General features: G+C 32.2%; 1 protein-coding gene and 1 pseudogene across 1 annotated transcript; one reads left to right on the top strand and one right to left on the bottom strand.

Moving 5' to 3' along the window:
- Positions 1-8716: 8716 nt before the first annotated feature.
- LOC130441907 (uncharacterized) lies at positions 8717-21008 on the top strand. Its single transcript, XM_056775777.1, has 8 exons — positions 8717-10335; positions 12820-13239; positions 15927-16056; positions 16434-16599; positions 16654-17049; positions 17108-17540; positions 17764-17875; positions 18951-21008. Exons 1-8 carry the CDS (start codon positions 9830-9832, stop codon positions 19212-19214), a joined length of 2427 nt encoding a protein of 808 aa, XP_056631755.1. The 5' UTR covers positions 8717-9829; the 3' UTR covers positions 19215-21008.
- On the bottom strand, positions 12093-12347 carry LOC130441908 (40S ribosomal protein S27-like; annotated as a pseudogene).
- Positions 21009-21782: the final 774 nt, after the last annotated feature.

The raw sequence follows: 21782 nt of genomic DNA on the forward strand, positions 1-21782 counted from the left end.
TGCGATCTTACTTTTCAAAATATGACTTGATCTGCGTATATCTTAAAATTTTGACGTTGGAATTCGACAGTTACGTCCCTGTAGTCGGTCATCAACAGCAGATAAAAATGGCAAAGGCGCGCTAGAAAGGGACAGAACACTTGGCATGGGTTTGCCAGCTGGACTTGCAAATTTCCCCCTCTGATACCGCACCTCTTGACTAGTGCCCAGAACTTGTACTTGCCAAATGTAATCGCTCAGTGCGAGAGACAAAGGACAGTTTGTTGTGCATTGGCGTTACAGAAATAAATTTTTTAAACACTTCATATTCTAAAATATGTTCAAATTAAATTTTATACACATCTATTGATTAATACATCTGCTAAGTTCCCATATAGACTTGATTAAACTAACAGATTGAGTTTTATATAAAGAGCATTTCTATGGGGATAGATAAAAAAACCGGCAACCGTTCTTTTTAAAATAAATTAAAACCGTAAGAAACACCAGCGATTATGACTTTGATTGCGACATGAGCGTCAAAATCTGTTTTTCAAACTCTTATTTTACCTAAAACACGGATAGATAAAAAAAATATAAGCGGAAAAGGTTTGAAAGACACACTCTTGCTACAGGTAGGCTTATATTATGTAGACGAAGACGAAGGTCATACTTTTCGCGGCCAATTTTTCTGCATTTGCGAAACATGACAACTGAAGCTAAGCTACAAGGCACTCAAAGAGATGGCTGGCGAACTACTTTGGAGCTCTGGATATAGGAGACTCAGACCAAGTTTGGAACCACCGGACCCGCTTCGAATCATCCAACGACGACCAAAAGTTCTACAAAGGGATTACCGAGGGAATTAAGACCAATAAGGTCTTGTAGTAAAAGTAATAGTGTTGAACAGGGAGAAAGACACTGAAAATTTGTAACCATTAAGAATGGTATAAAGGTAGGTAGGAAGTGCATATGAGGTCAGATTACTACTAGAGTTTATAAAGAGACCTACCTCAAATATCTCAATATCAAAAATCTTTAGACTATTGTATGACAGGTGAGAAAAATTACATATTTTGCTCGAGCTCAGAAATTTGGGAATGAAATATGTCATTTTCTCACGTGTAGTGCACTCTACTTTTTCTACGGATGCTTTGTTTTTATGTGTTCAGGACGAGGTTTAGAATTGATACATATTAAATTAACAGTTATATTTAAACAATTTTGGAATGTAATTCCTGGTAACACATTTTCGATTAAAATGTCAAGCGATGTCGACGTTGAAATTGATGAGTAGACGTGTTGTGTTTCTATATCATTTTATCTTCAGGTTCTAGTGGTGCTGAGACTAAATCTATACTACATATTTACTACACTCCACATGTTTTCAATTTTTTAGCTATAGGGCTGAAAATTTAGAAGTTTGCAGCATAACTACATTTCCACCCCTATTAGCGTTTTAGCGTTAGGGCTCTGCTCCTACATTAATTGAAATAGTTGTAGATGGCCTAAGGAAACAATATATAATTCCGGATTCGGCAATTCTTAAGCCATTATGCCAAATTTATTTATTCCCACGGTCTTTTGTACATTGTCATTTTGTAAATTAAAAAAAGCACATCTCGTTCGTGTATGGTCATTGGTCAAGCTTATTATATTTTTTTGCCTATTAGGTAGAAGTCTCCTGTAAATGTGACATTTCTAAAAACTTTCACTTCATCAATCACTATTTCCCGAAATTCATACAAAGGCATGCCCACGTAATGCCAATAACTATAAAAGTCTGGAATTAAAGCCAAAAATGCAATTTTCCTTAAAAATTTTCGACATTGTGATAGAAATTGTGATAGAAACACATTGGGATAGAAATCTAGCCCCTATTGATATATTTTCAACCTGTTTGTCTAAAATTGATTTTGTTTGTTATTTGTTTAGCCCTTTCACCAAATTCAGGACGTCATCAGCCAAATTATCGATGTGTTTTTAGGCATACATGAATTTACATTTAAATAACTTATGGACCAAATTGTACATAACTGTTTAACGTGGGTTGTGATTTCCGACCTAACAAAGAAGCAAGACATTTTCATTTTTTAACGTTTGTCCTTTCAAGTCTATACACATGATCCAGCAATCCTCCAACATCAATCTAAATAGTAGTTGCCATCTTTTTCCTCAAAATGGGCGTTTACGTATGCGATAACCAATTCGTGAAGTTTATCCATGGCGATCACCGAAGTGTGAGAAGGTGCGGTCGCTTTTTGCAATTGCTCCCTTCACCTATCAAGCAATGATGCGTGTTATTGTTATTGCTCCACCTTTTCAAAGATAGTCCCATGATTAATCCAAAAATACGCTAACCATCACTTTTACGGCCGATGAAACGATGAATAGACGCAATAAATCCAACTCATTTTATATAAAAACCACATCAATAAGGCCTGGAAAATGTTCATTCGAATACATATTTGGTCCAAAGTTCAGTCGGTATATTTGTTCTTCTGATATGCTGAAGGCCTCTTCTATCTCTTTAACCTTCATTCTGACAGTCATTAAGTACTATTTGGTAAGGTTGAGGTCGGAAATCTTCCGGACAACCCTCGGGTATAGTGTTACAACAAGATATTACAGGAGATAGTTATTTTATTAAAAAGTTTGACTTGAAATCTTCCTTGTCATTAATTTTTGAATCATTCAAAGCAAACTAAAATTAAAACCAAAAATGTAATCAGCAAATATAAGGTGGTCCAACTATAATGCACGATGTTAATTGTTAGTCGTACCTTAACGTCAAGTTTTTTGCCCAATTTAATTTGACATTTCTTTGTTTCAGTGTTTGACAAATTCAACCATGGAGAGGTACACAATTGAGCAGCGCATAAGATTTAGCCTTTTACGAAAATGGGAGTTCAAATCAAAATGCATTTCGTGCACTTCGTGATTTTTTTGGTCAGCATAATCGACCAAATGTCAACCTCGACTCGTCGTCGTGCCCAACAATTAAACATCTCACAAACATCACTGATGCGCATTTTGAATAAAGATTAGAATTTACACGCTTACAAGGTTCAATTGACTCAAGTCTGCTGACCATTTCAAGCGTCGTCAATACGCTGATTGGTTGGTTGAACAGACAGAAGTGAATGGTGACTTTACAAAGAAAATAATCTTCAGCGACGAGGCACACCTCAATGGATTCGTTAACAAGCAGAATTGCCGCATTTGGGCAAATGAGAATCCACGAGTGATTGTTGAAAACTCGATCCATCCACAAAGAGTGACTCTTTAGTGCGGTTTATCGGGCCGTACTTCTTCGAAAATGAGGTCGGACAAGCAGTTACCGTGAATGGAGTTCGCTATCGCGAGATGATAACGGACTTCTTGTGGCCAGAAACTGAGGATATGGACCTGGACGATATGTGGTTCCAACAGGATTGTGCCACTTGCCACACAGCTAAAGAATGAGATAATTCGGCACATTAACGACATTGAACCTCAGAGTCATTGAAAATATGGACCATCGGATAGGGGTATGCCACCGAAGCCGTGACGAGCATATGGCCGATTTTGATACAATAACACAGTTTTTAATAATTCTGGTGCTCTTCAGCATCTAGTTGATGATTTCAATGATTTCGATTACCTTTCAAAATAAACTAAAAAGTACTTTCAGAAAGGGAATTCACTTTGCTTTGCATTATCCACTTCATAAAGTTACTGTAAACGATTTCACATTCTTGTGTTGTCCATAAAATAAGGTTTTCCAAGGAGCTGTGGACGCTAGGAACGCTGTTTGTCGAAACTGGCGTATAGCTTGGCTCCATTTCTCCCAGTTCCCGCCCCGGCGAGCTGTCTACAACGTTCATTCTTATCTTGGTAGTCGTCAATATCGGTCTGAGGTGTACGGAGAAAAGTATATGAATGTGAAGCATATGCGCAACTGGTCCAGAAAATTTAAAGACATACAGATTTGGATGGAATAATGTCTCATTTAACTCTTACAGCCCTCAGAGATTATCATGACTTTTCTGAATTAAACAAAACGTTAGTGAGGGATGCACATTCCAACAAACAAAGAGGTTTTAAGCTACTTTCGCGTCGTGGCGGCAGACTTTTACGACTCAGGCATAAAGAAGTTGGAACACCACGTACAAAGACGCATTAATTTAAACGGCGATTATGTCGAAAAATAAAGGAAAGTCTAAACTTTCAAAAAACGTATTATTTAGTACCAATAAACATGTTTTTCGTTATGAAAATTACTTGGAAGCCTTATTTTATAGACAAGCCTCGTATTACAAACATTTCATGCTTCAGGAACAATATCTGGAGGTGTATTTTCAAACTCTGAATCTTCGTATTCCATTATAATCGAAATTGAACAAATCTGAACTGGTTTAGTGTAAAAAGGAACAATAAAATAATTCCCAATTGAGAAAGTTGACAACAAGTGTTTTGGTCATGTTGTTATGGAAAAGCCTGTAAATGTTTTCATGTCCTTAGTATACAATGGTCAGCGTTGAATTATCAACTTGAAAAATGTTGCGTATTAATTTGAAATGTAGCAATTCATGTTTGACTTAGGTTATAACCATGAGAAACCATTTCTTACTATAATAGAAAATTTATATCACTATGTGATAAATTCTCGGTTTTGAAATACATTTTTTAAGAAGTGTTTTTCTATTTTATTGTTGAAAAAAATTAAGTAAAGGTGAAAAAACATCAAGGGCTACAAATATCAAAAAAACGGTTTTGTCTTGAATTTATTTGACAATAAATTAAGAATTTCATTTTAATTATCCTCTTTAAACTTGTATATAATCATCGTTATCTATTTTAACTATTTTTTATCACTATAATTAAATATTAAATCGAAACAAATAAAGAATCTCCGATTTTTGTAACTTGGTGAGATGTGTTAAACCGTACAACGTAAATTTGAAACAAAATAGGTCCAGTTTTAAAAAGGAAGCGTACGCCAATGTGAAATGCGATTTTTATTTCGTGTTATCCTAACGGCCGAATATTAGGGATGCTCCTGTCATTCGTGGTGTCTTCTTTCAAGCTACCGTCGTGTCGAAGACGAGTAGTAGTAGTATTACATTGACTAACAACTTGTTTCGCTTTGGTCAATTTAAATTATTATCACGAAAACGTGACGTGGAATAACGATTTTACAAGCAAAAAGAAAATAAAATAAAAAATAGATTATGTCTTAAAATCTTATTCGGTTAGAATAACATTAACGAAGTTGAAAATTCATAAATTTGTATATAAAACATGAAATTTAAGGTAAAGTCGTCTATTTGATAGTACAACTTTTTTATATTCAAAACTTATCTGTGGTTGTTTTAAGTCTGAACCCTTTCAATAAAGGGTGACCATAAATTATTGATGTATACTAAAGTCATCAAAACATTTAGTATTGTTTCCTCTATGCAAGGGATAATAGATAATTTTATGAAGCAAAACTGGCCTTTAAATTCGGATTCTGTGCTTGCTCAATATGAAAATGTCAAAAAAGGAACCAGAAAATCATTTGATGGCCGTTATACATCAAACATGGTTCGGTGAATAATTGTCAATACGGACCCGAATTTTATTTTCTTAAAACAAAATTTCCTATGCGAAATGGGGCGAAAATTAAAGACTCATTTTTATGGGTATGAGACATAAGAAAATTAGCCAAAGAACCTGCTTTTCTTTTCGAGTCTAAGATTATGTAATAACAAAATTACACATTTCCCAGTAATAGTTCAATCTACGAAACTTTCTAACTAAATGTGAAATAACCCTGTCAATTTTATATTCAATTTAGTGAAATTTCTTTAAAACTCAAGTATATATATTCATTATCTTAAATAAAAATACTTCAATGTCCTTCAATATTTAACCTAATTCTTAAAAGCAGATATTAAAACAGTTTATTCTATTTATAGTAGCAATATCAACACCGAATAATGGAATTAAAAGGTGGATTTATATACGGTCCGTTGATCCGAAGCCAGACATCGAATACGAATAAAACAACGTTGCCAGATGTTAGTTCTTTTCAAGATATTTCGTTTCGGCTTACTACCTGCAAACCGACAATCTTTTTTAAAAACTTTCAATTATTAAACAAACAGTGTTATATTCCATGCTTCAATAATTAGATTGATAGATACATTTTAGTAAGTTTGTATTAATAATTATTTCACTATCACTCTCGTCCTCCGTATAGGTTAACAGCAACCTTTGCATGATTGTATGATCACTTCAAGTTCCAAGTTCCAGTCTAAACAATCTTCATCACCATAAGTTCGACAACCTGTTATGAACCTCGACTATCTCGAGCTACTTCTGCAACTAACATGACTATTCATCAATATCCGTTTCCATTTGGGATCTCCTTTATTACGGACATCTACAATCCTGTCGTTTCATCTTAGTTTTTCCCTACATCTACTTCTAATGCCTACCAATTAGAATGACAATCTTTTTTGTAAAGCTCTGTGTCCACCCCATTTGAATAGCCCTAGTCTGCCTCCACTACTTGGTGGTATTTTGGATAAATATCAAAGGTATATCTCCACTGTTGCAGAATTTGTCAGTGGCAAAATATTTTGTTCGTAGAAGATTTCCATAAGTTCTACTCAGTGTACATGTTTCAGATCCATGTTAGTTTTATATGAAATACACATTGAGGCTAAAGTAACTTTTATATGCCAATAATGTAGACAGATAAATAAAGACCACTACTAGCTTACAACTATTACATGACTTTTGTTGTGTTTTCGTCGACCTTAAAATCAGTTTATCTACTGATGTGTAAATACGATAGAAGCTTCCTCAGATGCCATGTACGCGATATGATATCTACGTAATCAGTATATGTCATGATTTGTATTCTAGTGTTAAATATAGAACTTTTGTTTCTATTCAAGCTTTATTGCCTTTTAATAATAATAAGCACGACAAGGTGAGTCATATATAAGACGTGAAAGTGTCAAACGGCCAATTCTGTACTTTTATTTCACTTATTGGGTTTCTTAAACGTAAACTGTCGTAGGCTGCCCTGAAATCCATAAATACGTAATATATGTCAATGTTCAGCTAAGTATATGCGTTAGTACAAAAATTTTATCGGTTATTGTTCTAAACCAGCTCTCAGATTCTCTTAGCATGATCTACTTAGACTCTTGCACAAAACAGGAAAGAATTTCTATAAATTGTCTTGGAGTGTGTAATTCCTCTATAGTTTGCCGTTTAGTTTCCCAGATAGCTTTAATTATGAGGGTAATATATTCCGTCAGTTTGTGCCCTTCAGTCTCTGCATATTATACATATATAATAAGTCGATATGGCATCAGTGTAAGACATTTGCTCGACACATGCTTGTACAAAAGTACACCCGACGTATACATAATATTCGTTTCGCGGTGTTTTGTAGACATAAAAATGCTTGTCCTGCGTTTCACATGACCCTTTGGCTTACACGGCTGGGCTAGAGGATGTATATCTGCTTCCTCTCTTGAATTACGCACAAAAAGCGGCATATGTTCATGTACGACGACTACGACGGCACTAAGAAGTCCGTTTTTATTCTTTTTGTAGAAATTCAATAACCGCTGAGGGGATGTTTTAACATTTTTTTACTTTCCTGTTCTTTGTTCCAGCTTTTGAAAATGTCTAGTCATTTATACGGTTTTAAGAACAAGAATAGGGTGCGATGAAAATAAAAAAAACGCCAGCACTTTTCAACTACACGACAGGCGAAAATAAGCATAGTTTGAATCGAATTTGAAAATTATCGCTCCAATTATCTAGGAACCAATCTTGAACGAAAAAGACATGAAAAAGTCAATTTTCGACTAAAACGAACTTTGTGAGGGTAATTTAAAAAAAATACCTAACATGGCTGATTTTACACTAGTTATAAAATCCAATTTTGTACATAATTAAACTAAGAGAAACCAATTATTAACAACGTTAAAGTAAAAAGCTATGTTGAAATTAGAAAAGGGAAAAGGAATTTTTTGGCTAAATTGATGTTAAAAAAAAACAATTTTTGGACAATAAATAATCGAAAAGCCAACTTCAAACCAAAATTATCTTAGAGTAATTTTTTACCAAAATTAATTCAAAATCGTCCATTTTCAACTAGATATATCTTAAATAATCTTAGGCGTCTGATAATATCTTATTTATTTAGTTAATGAAAGTATTTTAACAAGTTACAGTTACTTTTGAACTGTATATTTGTAATACACCCATCTTCAATTATAGCAAAACTCTGAACGATAAACATAAGTTTACAACGATGCCAAATCTATGAAATTGTTGGGTTGATTTGTGTCATGACCCAAAATGTATTAACATAAATTATAGTATTTTTGTTTTAATATTGATACGTCGCGTATCGTATTAAACCTGAAATAATGTCATCATTATGACATTAAATCCATAAGTAAAAAACGCATTTGAAAACAATTTATTCAAGTTTAGTCTTGAAAATCAAATGATCAATTAAACCGAAATGTATATACAATCATAAATAATTATCAATCCCACTAATTTCTTTCAATAATAATTATCGCTATAGCAAACGAATGGTTAAAACTAATCACAAGATAACATTCATGATAACAGCTGACAACGCTGTCAAAATTACATTACACCGACACTCACTTGAAACATTTCAATACAAGTACACGTAGAAATGTTACGTAGTCAAGAATCCTCTCAAGTCCAACTATCGGGGTTACGCACAGAACTCTCGTAGTTCCAAAAACACCCTGTGAAAGGTCCCCGGATCTCTGGTAGAAAGTACTGCTGAGCATAGATCAGTTAGCTGCAGTTGCCGCCATTTCAAGATAGGATATGATCGGTGGAATGGTATGACTGCGGTGTTGTTCAAAGCAAAGTAATGTTGAGAAATCCCGTTAAAAGGATTAACACAACGGGGCCTACTCTGAGGGGATTTTTTTGTAAAAGTTTTAGCTTCTTTATGAAACAATAGAAATGCTTTGATTTTATTCAAATAAAAAAAAATTCAAAAAAACTAAGCATATTAAGAATATTAAGCATGGAAGGTATTTATAATTGACATATAATTTTGTCATGTCGATTATTGGTATTATTTGGAAGTAGGCAAATTAATATTTTTACCAATTTTTTTTTATTTCGTTTATTTCTTCGGTGCATTGAAAATACAAATAAGATCTAAGTTAAAAAACAAAAATTTCCACATTTTTGGTCAATAAAAGATCAAAAAACGATTAATTTCTCGAACAAACATTATTAATAAATAAAATAATATTTTTATGACCAAAAATAGGGTGGGCGATGAACCCCAAGCATTCACCTTATTTTGCTATTTTATAAGCTGGCTCTTGACAAAGCTCTTTACGTTCTCCATAAATTGGTGTTATCCTAATGAGGATATGGAATTTTGCAGTATATTTTATTTTTAGGGCATCAAAATTGTATTTTACTCCATAACTATAAATTAGTGTTAAAGTATAAGAATTCAGCGGAGCCATCTAAGAGAATAAATTAATGGATATTTCAATGTATGAAATTTACAGATTTCTATGTTTTTAAATTATGAAGTTGACGTTTAATTGGTTGCATATACTATAGGGAATTTTAATACTGATTTAATTTGTCCACTTGTTGATTCTTTTGTTACGCCCAACGACACAGGTGGCTTACTCATTCAATCTCCCACCTTCGACTTTTATACCATCGAGGTTGGTCGATGGATTCATATTTATTGACATATTACATTGTTTGTTAGAGGTTTTTAGTGCTTCGTGAGGGTAAATTTGAAAAAATTAAAAAATATGCAACGGTAGTATCCACTATGTGTATAAAACAAAGTGTATTATTGAAAATGATTGGAAAAACAATTATATTATTAATTTGTTTACTAACTGTGGGTGTGTCGGGGCAATATGAATGGCAAGCTAGGGATCCTTTCGACGAAATAACAAGAAATATGCAAAGGGTGACTAAAGATAATTGTGAAATTCAACATGTGGGTGATCTGTATTTACCACCTGACGCTGTTTCTCATCTTCCGGATATTAAAGACATTAACATCAATCCCGTTTTCCCCAATAGGACTTTACTGCTCCACTTACACAATACAGCGATGAATAGGGCATTTTTTTGGTCGTATATCTTACAGAGCAGATTTATTAGACCAGCTATTAACGATACTTACGATCCTGGTATGATGTATTATTTTTTGTCAACAGTAGCCGACGTTTCTACCAATAAACATATCAACGCCAGTGCTATTTATTTTTCGCCGAATATGTCCTATTCCAGTTCTTACAGAGGCTTTTTTAACAAAACATTTCCCAGGTAATCTACTTTTCTTTATATCCACAATTGTTTTATTTATTGTATAATCTATGTGTGGTTGAAATCAACTTTATTTAGAAATGAATCATTCATTGAAATAAGACATTAAATTAATTAATTAGGAAGATTCATAAAAGTAATCAGAATAAATAACATTTAATTTCGATTTCTGGAAGAGAATTCTGGACAATAATTTATTCAAGGTGTGTCATATCATAAAGATTTAATCTTACCAGAACAGAGTCAAAATAAGTTGAAGGCTTGTATAAAATTTTGTATGGTCTAAGCTGAGAAATTATGGATGGTGTTTATTTTATTCATTACATTGTGCGATTTTATAACATTGGGCAAACACGAAATTGATGCATGTTCTTATTATTTGAATTGAAATCATTTATAATTCATTTCATCTCATGAAATTATACAAAAAGTTTAATTTTTAGAAATTATAAATAAAAGTGTGGTGCCATAAAACTTCGTCAAATCCTGAACTATCACAACTAAGGTTATGTAAACACAAAATAGCATATTTTTTTACCAGTTTATCATACTGAAATCTGAGTTATTGTTTGCTTGAACTGGAAGACAGAATTAACAGAATCATATTCTCTTCACCTGAATGAAGTCGATCTTATGAAATCTTTATAACAAAATAGTTTATTTTGAATTGTGGTGAGATGACCATCCCTTATGTCAATAAAGAAGGTGGTAGGTATAGTGATGTGGGCCTGGTAAATGTCCAGTGTGCTGGACATTTATAAAACAGGCCAATTCCAGGGAAATTGCCCAAAGCCTTTCTAAGCATATCAATAATTGAGCTTTGAAATAACTCTATTTTTCTTATGTTGAAGTGAAATCTAATGATTAATAAACAATATGTATAAAATAGAAGTTCTTTTACAAAATTGTAATTTGTAAATGAAAATTGTCAACACTTTTAGCTAAGCTAAAGCCTGTCAATATGCTTGAGGCAGGTTAGATGTACTTAAAGTGAGAGAAAACTGATTTCATAGACAAGCAAGGGATTTGGTCGAGACAGTTTGTGTGGTAAGGAATAGAAAGCACGGATGCTTCAATCTTGTGTCATAAATGGCTAGAAAGAAAAAAGATGCAGCATAAAAATAAAATTTTTCAAATAAGAATGTTGGCATTTTTAATCATTGCAATCAAAAATGATTAAGTAACTAAATTTTAAATTACCAAAAGACTCAGGAATAAATGGCTAGTGGCAATAAGAAGATACAATTTTAAACCAAGCTACTATACCATAGGTGGGGAACCTTTTTACTATTAGAGGCCACATTTAAATTAGGCAGTAACAAAGCTGATTTGCCTACGAAAGTGACTTTGTGAAATTATTATAGTTTTTTATAGGTTTGTCAATTTATTATATTGTTATATATAATATATTATTATAATATAACAATAATGTAAAAAGTCGCAAAATTACAATATAAAGTATTTTTTTAATCTCTAAGTTAGCAACTTATTTGACTTTGCTTTTTATTTGAAAGTAATTGTATATTTGGATCAAGCTTTGTAATACACATTTTTAATTGATCCTCTAAATGTACATCTGTAATTTACATTCTTAAACTTGTTTTATTTTTTTAGTTTTATTTTTTTATCATGAAAGAAAATGTTGTCTCCCAACAGTAAATAATTCCAAAATAGGAAAGTTCTCGAAGGCATGAATATTCAACAGCATTTTTCCAGATTTCTAAATTATAAAGTTATAGTCACATATTATTTAAAACTTAATGATGTTTATGCCTGAAACTGCAACATTCTGTAATTCTCGCCTTGCCTCTAGTAGATGTGCAGAGGATTGTAGAACAACTTTTGCAAGGTACAGCGGACTGGGTATGAGAGAAAATAGTTGAAATTATGTAGCAGCTTGGTCACTTCACATCCATAAAGTAACTATTTGGATGCTGAACCAACCTTTTCAATTTGTGTGACCGCATCTGTTTTTTGACAGAAGGATGCAATAAGTCGACAGCTAAAGGCATCTTATTAATTTTTTTAACCATTAAATTTCACAAAAGTTACATCAGCAGCATATGTTACTTTCAACTATGTAAAGGGCTAAGGGATCCTTTTTAGCATAAAAAAAGGAAGGATTTGATAAAGTTTTGTGATAGAGGCGTTATCAAAATTTTACATCTTAAAAATTAATTTTTTCAGATATCATTACACCAAATTCAAAAAACTTTATATTGCTGAAAGAGGACTAAAATCCCTTTCCAATAAGGTGCCACATGACCCCCTTTCTTATTTAAAATTTTCGAAGGGGTGCTTATGATTCAAAGGGGGTGCTGGAGGGGTTAATATTTTCATATTGTGATTCACTAATTAATACAATGAAAGTAATTAAAATATCGCTTGCGACCAATATTAAGTATTAATTAGTAATACATAATTTTTCACTTATTATATAAGATTTATTTGATAACTTACAAAAAAATGTAATTTGTTTTATAGATTTGCACCAAGGACCTTTAGAGCCGACGACTTCAACGATCCAATTCACTTAGAACGTATATCCACGTTAAATACCTTTACTGTACAAGATTTAGGTGCAATTAAACCAGATACCAGCAACGATTATACTTCGGATTATTACCGAATCAACGAATGGTATAAAAAATGGTTACCTGACAATGTGGCAGAACGACACGATACAAAAACTACTTATCAAGTGGAGATTCGATATGCTAATAATACAAACGAAACGTTCACTTTTCACGGACCACCTGGAGCTGATGAAATACCGGGTCCCGTGAAATGGACGAGACCATATTTTGATTGTGGTCGATCAAATAGATGGTTGGTAGCGGCTGTTGTTCCCATAGCAGATATTTATCCCAGACATACTGGATATAGACATATAGAATATCCCACGTAAGCATCAATTAATAATTTGTTTTAAATATTTTGTTGTACATTTTAAGTATAATTATTTTATTTTTATGTGTCTAAAAAACCACACCACCAAGTTACACACATTTTGAAAGTTGCTCCACATTGTTCTAATTTGTTCCAAAATGGCATAGGTCTGAGAATGAAATTGAGTGAAAATTGAAAAAGAAACGTTTTTTGAGCTGAGACTTTTAAGGTATCGCGATTTCAGCTGTTGTTCTGTGCTGTTCTAGGTTTGTTCTATATTGTTTGAAAATATAAAGTTCAAAAAATTATTTTCACAAATGTTGTGAAAAATAATTTGAGCAATCGTAATTTTGATCAATGTTCTGAGTTATTTCAAATTTGTTCTCAATTGTTCCACAATATTTTTTTTCAAAGAAAATTCTATCATCTCAATTTCAAGAAATCACTGTTGAATGGATTATTCTGAGCTGTTTTAGCTTTTTTCCTAGATTTTAGCGGTTGTTCTAAGTTTGTTCTACTTTGTTCCAAAATGGCATAGGACTGAGAATGAAACTGTCAGTGAAAATTGAAAAAGAAACGTTTTTTGAGCTGTGAATTTTAAGATATCGCGATTTCAGCTGTTGTTCTAGGTTTGTTCATTATTTAATATTTATGGATAAAATTTTCACTAATGCGTTGAAAAATAATTTGAGCAACCGTAATTTTAATCAATGTTCTGAGTTGTTTCAAATTTTGTTCACAATTGTTCCACAGTAGTGTTTTTCAAAGAAAATGTTTTTAATAAATTTTAAAAAAATTGGTTTTATTATTTAACAAATATCCCACTGCCATCTCAATTTCAAGAAACCACTGTTGAATGAGTTATTATGAGTTGTTCTAACTTTTTCCTAGGTTTTAGCGGTTGTTATAGATTTTTTCTAATTTGTTTTGGAAAAGCATAGGGCTGAAAACAATTTTTTTTTCTGAACGCTTTATGGAACAATGCCAAAATAGCAATACCTTGAACAAATCATGCCAGTTTAAAAATCATTATTTTTTCAATTTTCTCTAAAAGTTTTATTCTCAGCTCTATGCCTTTTTGGAATAAAGTAAAAGAACTTGGAAGAACCTAAAAAATTTTGTAACCATAAAGTTTGGTGCCAACTTCTTGGGGAATAAAACATCTGTACAAGTGAAAGAATAATCAAATTGACTGCTCTTGGAACCAACTGAAAAGAATGTTCCTCCATACCTATTATTAATAAATTATATTGCTTCCTTCAAAAGTGGGATCGGACAACCAAATTTTCATATCAGTTTTCAAGTCTTTTGAATACGAGGGTTGTCAAAAAAAATTTCGACCCAAAAAATAAACAAGTTATTTTTTTCAAAATAATTTTTATTTTTTATCGAGTCACGCCAAATTGAACATAAGCGTCCAAAATGACTGAAATTTAAGTGAGAATATCTCGACGTTTGTGCAAACATATGTCCCAACTTATATCTATAAATGCTGACATTCTCAATTTGGGGTCGGAAACTTCTCAGACAACCCTCGTATATATTTTAAAATTAGCAATTAGCAGTGAAGTAATAACTTATTTATACACAAAATCAAAGATTAATCAAAACATTAACAGTTTTAACAAATCGAGTAAATTTTCAAAATTCAAAGGGAGGTGACGTAGTTAAAAGCTCTTATTTCTTAAAATAACTACTCAAATACAGATTTTCCCTCCAAATTTTTCTATCAAACATTTACATCTCTGTATGAAGAATTACAAACCCTTTTTAAGATGGTAAGTGTTTACCACTAGGAGGTTGAGGAAGCAGGTGAATAGTTTTATTCAAAAACAAATATAATTACATTCATTAAATATTAATAACTTTCCTCTCAAGGAGCCGTTGGACCTTGACGTTGGTTATTGGCCCAACACCTGCCTTTCTAGATAGGCATAAGGATGAGGGACAGTACAAAGAAGGGCTTATTATTATGGTATTAATTCATGGTAAAAGCAAACGTGCCGAAGGATAAATAGTACCTGAGACTTAATCAGGTGTCACGAAAAATGCCTAAAGGAAATTCCAGAAAATCCAATGGTCCTGTAACAACAGGGCCTATGACAAAACCTCTTCTTTCATCCGAGGGCTCTGAGCAAAAAGGCACCACAGTACCCACTACCACCAAAGCATTAGTTTCTACTGATATTGAAGCTTTGAAAGGTGCTTTTGACAAGGCCCGACTCAGGCCTTAACGGCTTCAGATCCCAAGGTTGCCTCGATCTCCAACCCTCCTCCACCTGCGGCTTCCAATCTGTAAAGCATGTTAAAGAGATCATGAACCCCTGGTTTAACGCCCATCGAACAACAAATTGACCCCAAGAGCCTTAACACTGAATCCACAGTAGGACATGTCATCTTAGAGTCATTACCTTTTGTTTATAACCTCAAATTTGTTTTTTTATCTTTTGATTTTCTATGTAAGTTTTTTTGTTAGAATTATTATATTCCAAATTATACTGAACACACTATTCACAGTATCACTACAACAACACTCACAGTTATGTTGGCTGACTGGAGGTACACTTTATCTTCAGTCTCTGAAGACGATAACTTGGTTATAGAAACGCGCGTCTAACAGATTAATTGTGAGTGTTGGTGTAGTGATTGTGTAAACAGTGTGTTCAGTACGAATGTCACCAATTTAATTTTCCAAATTTCAGATACACAGCTGTATCTGTGGTGGAAATGGAATTAGAAAGAATAGACATTAATCAATGTCCAATTGGTATGGGGAATAATGGTCCAAATATGTTCGCGGATACTGCTAGGTGTAAAAAAGAAACTACGGAGGTAAATCACAAAATTTTTTCAGAAATCCGTGCAACTGATTTCATTACTTTCCACAATATGTATACTAAACTATCTTCAAACAATGAAAAATTGTTTACTACCTTTACACAAACACCTAAATTACGGTTCTAAGTGTTTTCAACCTTCCAAATATCACATCCGGCTCGAAAGACCAGTCAGTGTCAATGTAGTGATAGTATACAGTATGTTGTAATTAAATATTTTGTAGGCTAGGCATCCTAGTTAAATAATTAGGGGTTCTATGGTTTTTGGGTCAGTGAACATGAATTTGCTGGTAAAAATTTAACATACACTTCAAATGCATGTTCAGTAACCCAAAAAACATAAATGGTGCCTATTATGACTATATATTTTAGTGCGAACCAATACATGGATGGGGTTTCCGTCGAGGGGGCTACCAGTGCCGTTGTAGACCGGGTTATAGATTACCGATGCAAACAAGAAGACCTTTTTTGGGTGAAATCATAGAACGAGCAACATCCGAACAATATTACAACGGATTTGATTGTCAAAAAATTGGATGTAAGTGATAAATACATAGGAACGAACAATTTATATATAAACAAATATTTTTAGGGATTCAAAAGTTACCAGTCCAATGGGAAAAATCAGATCCGTATTTGAGAGAAGTCGTTATGGATAAATATCCCGAATATCGGCAAAAAGTTACTGGTCCTGCTAGTTTGAGTCAACCTGTAATGAATATTCATAGCGTGTTGGATTATATTCTGGGTATGAATAAAGATAACTGCAAAAATTACAAACCGGAAGATCTGTACCTTTACGGAGGTATAATGCATGGAGCCGAAGAGTTTTTTGAAAACGAAGCCAAGATGGCACTAAGACTTGCTAATTTTATAAGCTCTTTCTTACAAGTATCCGATCCCAAAGAAGTCTATTCGGGTAAAAGAGTGGCCGATAAAGATTTGACTGAAGATCAAATGATAGGAGAAACGTTGGCTTTGGTATTGGGTAAGTTTTTACCTGATAATAAAATTATAAAGAAAGATATACAAGTTGTTGTTTGTAGGTAATAGTAGAATTTGGTCTGCCGGTACATACTGGGAAAGAAACAAATTCCCCAATCGTACCCTTTTTGCTCCTTACGCCTACAAAAAAATATTGAACACCAGAAAATTCAATCTAGAAGATTTGGCGCGACTCGATAAACCCTCAGAGGTTTACACCAACGTGCAGTGGTTTAAAGACCTGAAATATCGTTGGGCTTCTAATTTCGATACTTTAGAAAAATTCTGGTTGAAAATTAGAATTAGATTTAACGAAACTGGCGAAAATACAATCAAATTCGAACATTTCCCAACTCACTACTATGGCGCTAGATTGGAACATGGTCATTGGCTACAACCACATTATGATTGTTACGGTAAAGTACCCATGTGGAAAGTTGGTTATGTAGCACCTTTCTTTGGATGGGACAGTCTCAAAGCTAATCTGGAATTCAAGTAAGTATTTCATCGTGACTTTCATTGTGACAAAAATGATACATACGCAAATACGGCTAAAAATGTATTTTTTTTTGTAAACAGCTGAAGAAATTGATGGCAGGGGTAGATAAATGACAGATGTATGTGTTTCCTTAAAATCTAATAAATACTATCAAATATCTATGTACATTATTTTCAGGGGATCACTCTGTATATCAAAATTTTAATTTTTTTATTGTAGGGGTGCAGTTGGTGTTTCCATGGATTTATTAAAACTTGACATCAACCAATGTCCAGATATATCTTCGAATGCTTTCGAAAATACGCAGAAATGTGATTACAAAACATCTTATGTAAGTATTACAAAATATACGAGGGCTGATCAATAAGTCATGACTTTTTGCATTAAGGATTTTTGGATAAAAAAAACATTTTATTACAAATTGTTTAACGTTTCTCTAAATTTTTCATCACTTTCAAAAAATAAGATTAGTCATGAAAATCATTATAGGAATTTGTGTGTGAGATGATACCATCATTGGACCCAAATCTCTATCGCCAAACTATTTCTTCTAATTTTAGAACGAAAAACACTAGTTTTGAGCTAAATTAGCAGATAATAAAGAAGATAAGCAAACAGCTGAAAGTCTAATTCGTAGATTTTTACCATGGAAACTACCCTCACATTGCCCTGATGCAAAAAAATCTTTTTTAAATCCTCATTAAATCGACCCTATAAGTTGGTAGATTATCACCATTAATTGTTGAACCCTTTTAATGGTAGTTAGAGTGGATTATACTACAGGTATCCCAAAAAAGTCGCCATGATTATATTAATTGACATTGATCTTCTTAAGCGTCGATTCATCACGAAAATTCCAATTTTTTTATTGCTGATGGGTCTCTATTGTGTTATGCTGTATCAACGTTTCGTCCATGGTTACAAAACTGTACAAAAGCGTCAAACACTCCTGCAAAGATGTCACACTATTTCATTTGGGGTCGATTGTAAGCAAACATGGCGCTCATACCCTAGTGATCAATTAAATTTGAGCCTACTGATTCATGTGATATGAATATGGTATCCACAACATCAATTTTTTGGGGTGTTGAGCCCTCAAGTGAAAGTGCAGAATGTTCTGCATCTTCTGTACCATAACTAAAATTGATAGTATAGCTTCCAGAAGTAGTTATAAAGCTTAGTGTTTGTTGAAGTGATGTTTTGTTTTGAAAAAATAATGCTTATGACCACATGAAATCCAATGTTTCTCAATTCCCTCCCCAAATCACGAGATAGTTTTCTATCAACGGAAATTATTGATCTATCCTCATATAACTAATTTTTTTAAACAACTTTTTTCATATAAATTTCAATAAGTTCCTTAACAATGAATAAAAAAATATCATTTGATTAATAAAAATTTTCAGTGTGTACCAATCTTAGGAAGAGGATTCGAAACTGGAGGATATAAATGTGAATGTAAACAAGGCTTTGAATATCCTTTTGAAGATCCCATTACCTACTACGACGGGCAACTAATAGAAGCAGAATTCACAAATCTTGTCGATAATAATTTAACACGTTTCAATATGTTTAAATGCCGTTTGGCGGGGGCTAGTAGTCTACAAGTAAGCCTATTTACGCTGGTCATTTTATTGTTAATATCCCTGTATTATCAAAGGATTAGATAAAAAATTTAAATAATAATTAGTTATCAAAATGGTACTATTTTAAACAACAAATTAACAATTATTTTTCAATAATTAATAAAATTATTTAATTACTTTTTTCAGTGTAAATTACAGATTGTTTGGTAAGTCGTTTTGGCTTTTCTATTCCACGAAAAATATTTTGTACATGACTTTGCTTCTCATTATTCTGCCTCCAAAATATGTAAACTCCTCACAAAGGAGACTATTTGTTGGGACGTACTATTTATTCGTACTTACTAAGCTTTTTTCTAAAATCATCAGGACATTTGCATTGTACTTGCTCTGCCATATCTATGGGTTCCTTGTATAATCAACATCCATATCACCTTAACATGATATTAGGCAAGTGACTCACCTGTCAAAAGATCAACTACTAATTTAATGTCGTTTCTGGACATCAGGAGATGTTCCTCAAACTTGATATGATTATGAATATTTTGGATTGTTCTGCCCCAAAAATACATAAACTCCTCATATAGAAGCTTATTTTTTGGAGGCACTACATATTAGTGCCAGTGGTTACTAAGCCTTTTTCTGAAATGATCAGAACATGCGGAGTAATCGCTCTGCCTTCTCTTTCCTTGCAGAATCAGACTTTGCCATCCATATTATCGTGACATGAGATTTGACGGCACTGTTACCTGTCAGAAGACTGTAGAGACTTGTCCCAAGACCAACTACCGATTTTAATGTCATTTCTGGACATCAAGAGATGTTTCTCAAACTTCTCCACTGATATAGTTATGAATCTTTTTAGGCCTGCAGTGTTTCTTCAAAAGACTTCATTTAATCCTTTAGCCATCCGTTTAGTGATATCTCAAGAAACCACATTAAGGCTTTGATTCAAAATATGGAGTCATTACCTTTTTTTTTGGCAAGATGGTCTGCTTCGCAGATTAACTTTGACGTTTACTTAATTGCATTCAAGGTTGCTTGGCTCTAAGAGAGAATTTAAATGTGTTTTCTTCCAGAATCAGCTGTTTACACTAGTTTTGAAGTATCTGTATACCATATAGATGCATTAAGAGCTTGAGGAAGATCTTTATTGACTCATGATTGACAGTCATCGATTATCACTTCATGACATGAAATGTCTATGCATTTGGTTCATCGATTTGTCATTTAGCTATTTTTCTCAGTATACTAAATATTATATTTTGTTAAATGTAAAATTTATTTCAACTTTAAGAAATTATTAAAATTGTTTATTGTTATTTAGAATTAAATAGAAAAATACCATTTTGATAATATAATGTATATTAGATCTGAAACAAGAGGCCTTCTCATGGATATTGTGCCTTTAATCATTTAATTTTAAGGAAATATTATTGATGGTCAACATTTAAACCGTCCATAATTTAATTTTGTTGTTTTATTATTGTTTAAATCATTTCTGTGAGAAATGGTATAATCACGACACAAGTCAATTATTAAATAATGAAAATCAAATTTATAAAATTAAGACTGATAACAGACCAAGGCGAAATTTTAAATGACCATTACTTGAAATGATACATATACTTGACAAACCCGGTATATTTGATGAATAACATCAGGATATAATCAAATTTTATCAATTGGATCATTTACTTATTAAAAACTAAGAAAATATCTCAGACTAAGATATTCTAAAATGAAGAAATCCAATAGGTTTAGATCTGTCGCATTTGAACTTCAAATTAGAAGTAGAAATGTAGTATAAAGTAGTATATGAAAATAGTAATAATGGATGGAGGGAGCAGAAAGTTTAATATTATAATAAAAAATTGTTTGGATGTTGAATTTTCACACAATCACCTTGTGTTTGTAGTAGAAACCGAAATAATTTTAATAATCACTTCAAATTTATAAAAAATTTACTTTTTATAAATTTGAAACAGCTCCACTTAAAAAATGATAAATTTGATTTGAGAATTTGAAATCAGTTAAAAACCCTAAAATTCAGTTTTTTTTTTAATAAAAACAATAAAATATGAATAGAAATTTAAATAAAAATTGAAATTTAAAGAACTTATAGAATGAAAAATGATTCTATTTGGGGGATAGTAAAAAATGATGAAAAACTATTAAAAACTTCAAATAAAAATTGCATGAATTAGAATTAAATAAAATTAAATTAAATAATAATAAATAATTTAAATAATGAATTAAATAAAATAAAAATAAAAATTTTCTAAAAAATTGCTATAAATCACTTCTTATAAATTTACAATAAAAATAAAAAAAAATTCACAATATTTTTTAGTGTTAATCATACCACAAACATTTAAAGGAGTTATACTTGAAAAATATTTTATTTTGGATTAAAAACTATTCTTAAAATCAGTTTTTTGAAAATATTTCAAAGACTTAAAAGAATATGAATGGAAATTATAACAAAAAATTTAGTAATTCAAATTTAAAGGATTTAGAATTAAACAAATGTTAAATTTTATATGGGGAGATATAGAAATATAGAAAATTTATGAAAATATATCAAATACATGAAATTCTATGGAAAAAATATTTCTAATAAAAATTATAGAGATTAAATTATAAAGAATTAAA

Source organism: Diorhabda sublineata, chromosome 3, assembly GCF_026230105.1.
Source record: "Diorhabda sublineata isolate icDioSubl1.1 chromosome 3, icDioSubl1.1, whole genome shotgun sequence".
In the NCBI taxonomy this organism is placed as follows: Eukaryota; Metazoa; Arthropoda; class Insecta; order Coleoptera; family Chrysomelidae; genus Diorhabda; species Diorhabda sublineata.